The sequence below is a fragment of the Corythoichthys intestinalis genome, chromosome 11 (genome assembly GCF_030265065.1).
Source record: "Corythoichthys intestinalis isolate RoL2023-P3 chromosome 11, ASM3026506v1, whole genome shotgun sequence".
Taxonomy (NCBI): Eukaryota; Metazoa; Chordata; class Actinopteri; order Syngnathiformes; family Syngnathidae; genus Corythoichthys; species Corythoichthys intestinalis.
Window position 1 is genome coordinate 31,389,757 of NC_080405.1, and position 6,381 is coordinate 31,396,137.

At 40.5% G+C, this 6,381-nt stretch overlaps 1 protein-coding gene across 1 annotated transcript; it reads left to right on the forward strand.

Moving 5' to 3' along the window:
* Positions 1 to 277: 277 nt before the first annotated feature.
* Positions 278 to 5,984, forward strand: her11 (hairy-related 11). The gene is made up of 5 exons (XM_057849659.1): positions 278 to 313; positions 3,298 to 3,372; positions 5,000 to 5,095; positions 5,186 to 5,279; positions 5,383 to 5,984. Exons 1-5 carry the CDS (start codon positions 278 to 280, stop codon positions 5,982 to 5,984), a joined length of 903 nt encoding a protein of 300 aa, XP_057705642.1.
* The last annotated feature ends 397 nt before the right edge of the window (positions 5,985 to 6,381 follow it).

The following is a 6,381-nucleotide window of genomic DNA, read 5'->3' on the forward strand; positions in this document are numbered from 1 at the left end:
TTTGTAATGATAATCTAGGCACATTCTTTTTGAATCTGCCTTTATATTCATGGGCGAGGCATTAAACCAAGTGGCTATGCACGCCTCTTAAATAAAAAGCAATCATATGCTCGTTTGAGCCTGTGATGGAGCTTATTTCTTTTAAAGTACGCTTTGTGGGCATCAAATGGAGCGTCGACTTTCAATATCATGACTTTTGGAGCGTATCGTGAGGTCACGCTGACCAATTGTGCGTGTGTTTCGGAGTGCCGCCGTGGGAACGTGTAGTAAATGCAACATGTGGTCCGTCTGCTTTGTGAAGTGCAAACATGAGGTACGAATGTGACGCCCGAACAGCACACTTGACACGCGGGTGTAATCATCATCCTCACACGTCATCATTTTCTTTACTAGCAGACAGACAAACGTGTATTATCTGTTTCCGTGAAAATAAACTCCATGCGCTGTCCTCATAATATGCCAAAATGACGTTTAACAGAAAAAAGACATAATTAAGAAATAAATGCAGCAGAAACAAGAAAACTGACTTGATAGTAACTGTCATACGGTCGTGTTCATCACTTAATACAAAGCAGTGAAGTCTCACACGTCATAAAAAGCTGAGCAGTTTCTCACTTTATTTCTGTTCCCACGAGAAAGAGAGAATGAAGGTCCTCTCCCAGCCTCGCACTTCTGTAAGGGCATGTAAAGGTGAATTCAAATCCTAATTAATGATATAAATGTTACAAATTTTTCGTTTTGAATCTTTTTTTTTTTTTAAACACACACCTAAAGAGAGACAGCAAGAACCAAGAGTGGTATTTGCCATGTTGCAAATTTGATTTTGCCATGTGGCATTTTTTGGGGGTATGTGGTAAAATGGATTTTGGCTTAAAATGAATGAAAAACTTGGACGTCAATTTGAATGTCATTGCACTGTAATGGTAAGTGCATGGTCAAAAATCACAGCCACACGTTTTTTTGCCATTTAATATGAATTGAAAATTTGGACGAGCATAGCCGTCAATTGCATGGACGTGCATGGCCTGCAAAAATGCCATTTACCCCCCATAATGCCCCCCCCCCCCACCAAAATGCCGTAAACCGAAATCCATTTTGCCACATGGCAAAAAAATTACATATGGCAGAAACAATTTTGCCACATGGCAAAAAAACGTAAAAATGCCAATTTTTCCACATGGCAAATGCCACTTTTCGTTCTGGGCCCTACTGCATATAAATATATTTATTTATTTAAAAAAAAAAAAAAAAAACATTGCCTAGCATTGATAGCGTTAGACCTCAGGTCAATTTTGACTGGGATATGGTTTGCTGCCAGCCCTACCAGTCAAATTGGATTGGACGTGCATGGCCTGCAAAAATGGCATTTACCCCCAAAAATGCCCCCTCCACCAAAATGCTGTAAACCAAAATCCATTTTGCCACATGGCAAAAAAATGCCACATGTCAAAATACATTTTGCCACATGGCAAAAAAAATTACATATGGCATAATCAATTTTGCCACATGGCAAGAAAACCCAAAAAATGCCGATTGTGCCACATGGCAAATGCCACTTTTCGTTCTTGGCCCTACTGCATATAAATATATTTATTTATTTAAAAAAAAAAAAACATTGCCTAGCATTGATAGCGATAGACCTCAGGTCAATTTTGACTGGGATATGGTGTGCTGCCAGCCCTACTAGTCAAATTGGATTGGACGTGCATGGCCTGCAAAAATGCCATTTACCCCCAAAAATGCCCCCCCCCCACCAAAATGGCGTAAACCAAAATCCATTTTGCCACATGGCAAAAAAATGCCACATGTCAAAACACACTTTGCCACATGGCAAAAAAATTACATTTGGCATAATCAATTTTGCCACATGGCAAAAAAAAAAAAAAAAAAAAAAACCCAAAATGCCGATTTTGCCACATGGCAAATGCCACTTTTTGTTCTCGGCCCTACTGCATATAAATATATTATTTATTTAAAAAAAACAAAAAACAAAAAACATTGCCTAGCATTGATAGCGATAGACCTCAGGTCAATTTTGACTGGGATATAGTTTGCTGCCAGCCCTACCAGTCAAATTGGATTGGACGTTTATTGGCGTCAATGGCAGAGAAACATGATCATTCAGTACCAGGCATTCAGGTTGTAATTAATGTCTATAGGACTTTCATTCATTCGTCCATCATTCATTCATGTTCAGAGTCACTTATCCTCTTCCTTCATTGAAATGCATTTATAATAGTGAACCAAAACAAGACATACCATTTCCTAAATAAAATTATTTCTTAATTATTTTGTAATTGAAAATTCCAAGTCAATTTAATTTTATATGTGTAATTTGAGTTAAAGTTTCAATAAAGCCCATACATGGACATTAAGGCGGGGCCGGGGGAAGGGGAGCATACCCTCCTTGTGGCCGAAAATGTCATTACATGTAATTAATTTAAAATTAAGACTTTGCCGGTAAAATGTTGTCTATAAAAGTTGCAAAGCAATAAAACAATCAACAAAAAATGAATGAAATGCACAATTTTTTTTATTTTTTATGAAGGGTCAAAGTTATTTTTTTTTTAACAGATCTTGTGATTAGCACCTTAGAGATGGTCATTTGCTTTGCTTAGCCAAAATCACCTGAGGACAGAAGATGTAAGATGGATATACATCATTTTTTCAAACCTAAGCTTTCAAAAGCGACAATATCTACTGAGCGAGAACCAAGGATTGAAGATCTGGAGCATGAAACACCGGCGAGCACTGCGAAAATGATGAGCGGAATTTCAGTTTTCCCCACTGAAGACGTTAATTGTACAACAGAGCCACCAGTGGCCGTACCATAGTCAATGGACGACGATCTTTGGCCAAAAGCATAGCTGTCCTAAGCAGCCTGATTTAGAATTCCCCTAAAAATGATGGGGAACAATAAAAACACTCATTTTCAATGTAGTATTATAAATATTCCTGGCTGGAATATTCAGTCAAAAAGGATGCAGGCGTCTACTTCTCCGCTAGGTAAGAAAGAAAAATGTGCTTGCTTATACACGCACACACAGACAGCTGGGATGCCTGGGAAGCTACTATCCGAGCGGTTATCTTATAAATTAATTTTATTGCTGACACTGCCTTTCGGGGCCATCAACATGTTTTGCCCCCGGTGCCACAAAAGTCAAACTCCGCCTATGATAAAGCCATTGGGTATCAAGAGGTGTGGTCACAGACACCTGTCAGCCAATCAGAGGCAACCTGTGGGGGCCTATTTAAACACCCTTTGAGCCATCATCACAATGTTGGTCACTGTGGCAGTTTTTTTCATTGGGACCCAACATGACCAGGAACTTTGCAAAAACACTCCAGGACGATCCCAAGGGTAGAAAACGGGTGAGGTTAAACATTTTTCAACGCAATTTATATGACTTGTGGGCTGCTAAATTGAGTAAAACAGAAGTTTTGAATCATCAGTTGCTTTTTAATGTACATTAGTCAATATGAAATATATATTATGGGCTAATTTACAAACTGCATGAGTTTTTTAAATTTATTTTTTAAACACTGTATTATTGTTGCGATGTGTTTCTAATATTTTGGTTCTCCCCTTTCAGGTATCCGACACAGTCAATATTGGAAAAAATGCTTTAAACACACTGACTGCCTTTGACGGCAAAATAGTTCCAATCCATTCTGACTGGGAGGGCTTGCAGATTGCTGCCAGTCAAAATGGAACGGACGTCTATCGCTGTCAATGGCAGTCAGACGTGATCATTTATTTTGATATATAGATTTATTGTTTTCAATGTACTTTTTTAATGGGCTTCAATTACGCACATATTTTTGCTATTACCGTTTGTGAATAAGTATAATATTCACAATTTTTGAGTCACCCCATTAGTATCTTTAATTACACTAGGCAACAATTTAGGAAAAAAAGTGTTAGATTTTTCTATTGATTACTAAAATTGGCATGATGATTGCAAAACTGCAGTTAGATTTTGTTCTATCACGCCAATATTTTCACACAAGCTATACTAAAAACCTAATTGTGATAAATGATCACTGAAGCCATTTTTATTTCTTTCATACTTCATGGTATGTCATTATTTGACTTTTTTTTTCTTTTTCAACAATCACATGTGTACAGTATTTTTATTACATTTTAAAGTGATCCACGGATAGAAAGACATGTTGTTCCTAAAAGATAAATGTTATAATGAGTTAAAATGATTTGATATTGTAACCCCTCTTAATGTTTTCATTTTTATGCAATTTGTAAAAATTCGTTTAACTAGTAGGGTGCCACAGGGCGGTGATGTCACTATGTTACAATGCCGGGCTTCCAGAGTATGACTCTAGCGACATAAACATGTCATCTGACCAACCCTTTCAATTTGAACCCGGAATGAACATTAATGAGCATAACAGCGCTGTCGATATTTCATAAAACGTGCAGCAAAAGCAAAATGAACAGGAAAGACGGGATGAGACGAGAGTAGGAAAAAAAAAAACGGTCTCCTACCAAAATGTGCTACACCGGCGAAACGTCCTACAAGAGGCGAATTCGACACCCAAAGTACCACCGTGCGCTTTCAGCTTGTTTTGTTTAGATGCATACTGTAAGAACATACTAAAAATGCCTTAAGAAAATACTTAAATGTAGTAATATCAAATAAGGGTGGTTTAAAATATGCTACGTGACTAATGTGGTCAACAGGTCAACAATCTGCTTTAAATGGGCATCTGATAGTTGAAAACTCTGACTTGATAGAGTAAAAAAAAAGTTTTGGATTCTGCGCCTATAAATTTGTTTCCAACAGCTGTCAGACTTAACAAAAAATATTTTCCTGGTTTTAATTAATGGTTGTCAAATCTTTTTTCGGACTCCAACCTTCCACTTAATATGCTCATACCTCAGAAGGTTCCATATTAGATTTTAAAGGGTTGGTGTATATTCAAATCTATGTGCTGTATTTGGTCAATTTGTAACGTGTTGCTCTCCGTTTCCTCTCCACAGATTCTCAAACCTGCCGTGGAAAAGAAAAGAAGAGATCGGATAAATAAAAGTCTTGCTGAGCTGAGAAACCTGTTGTTGACTAACACAGCCGATCCGGTGAGTTGCCGTTATTCTAAAAAACAAAACAAAATGCGACCAAGTAGCAATAGTTTTGGGGAATTGTATTGAAAACACTATCACCAACAGCGTTTGCAGAATCCCAAAATCGAGAAAGCGGAAATTTTGGACTTGACCGTGGAGTATCTTCACAAATGGACAGATGGCAAGAGAATGAGCAATGGTTAGTCGCACAATGTGCTTTATCATCTCAACTAGGTTTTAGTCACGTTCATGTCAACTTGTGCAACACCTAATGAGGGGAACCGTCCCTCTGTATCCGCCAGATGCTCCCAGCGGCGCGGTAAGTCTCCATCCGAGCGGCCCCCCTCTCTTTACCGTCGAGGGTGCCGGTTTTCAGCAGTGCGTGTCTGAAATGGTCAGCTACATGCACAAGATGCCGGCCTCGCAGCGAGCCGGCTTCTTGGAGGGCCTGAGGCAGCACGCCGAGAAGCAGCAGGCCCGGCGGCCCCCGGCGTTAAACTCCCTCGCGAGGCTTCTGGACGCGGCGTCGGTGGAGGCCATTTGCACATCTGACAGTAAAGAAGACACCATCAACTACTCGCCGCCTCAGCCTCACGCTTGCTCCACTCCGCACCACTCCCCTCCCACCTCTCCCTGGTTCTCTCCCACTTTCTCCACATTTGCTTCCTCCTCTCCTCCTTTCCCCTCGTTGGCCTGTCGCTTCTCCTTCCCCCCAAGCCTGTCACCTCCGTTGGCCAACGCCTCTTTTTCCAGCCTACACACGCTTCCTGCCCACGTGGGTTCCTCCTCACCCACGCTGGGTCCCACGGTCTTCCACTACCCTTCTGTCACCTCCCTGAGGTCACCTCCACACTCCGCACAGACAAGTACGTCAACCTCACTCGCGTGGAGACCCTGGTTCTGATGCTCGACGGGCATGCCTGCAATGGACAGTGTATATTTGAAATGCATTCATTTTGTAATTCCCTTGTAAATAAAACTTATGATAAAGTCATGTTTTTGTTCTTTAATTCCAAATTTCATAACGTTGGGCACTTTTAAAAGTGCATCTTTGGTGGGTTCTGTGCCTTGTTTGGTGATTCTGGCTCCCGTCTTGTATTAGTGATTTGCCCAGCGGCGGAACTTAGAGGGGAGGTGGGGGTACCCAGTTGCGACGGCCTCTACAGGGCCCCGTTTGCGGGCGTAAAGTGGGCAAGGTTGGGAGAGGGAAGGGTCAAACAGAAAGTTAAAATGTTGTTAGAAGCTATAATATAGTGTTTAAGTGTTAAAATATCTCTGCCAGTCTGCCAGGGCCCCCCGCT

Bases quoted from the DNA above. Each gene is read 5' to 3' on its own strand.
- her11 (XM_057849659.1), top strand. From the start codon at position 278: ATGTGGTCCGTCTGCTTTGTGAAGTGCAAACATGAG. The intron at 3,373-4,999 runs GTGAGGTTAAAC...TCCTCTCCACAG, and splicing joins ATCCCAAGGGTAGAAAACGG to ATTCTCAAACCTGCCGTGGA. The intron at 5,280-5,382 runs GTTAGTCGCACA...TGTATCCGCCAG, and splicing joins TGGCAAGAGAATGAGCAATG to ATGCTCCCAGCGGCGCGGTA.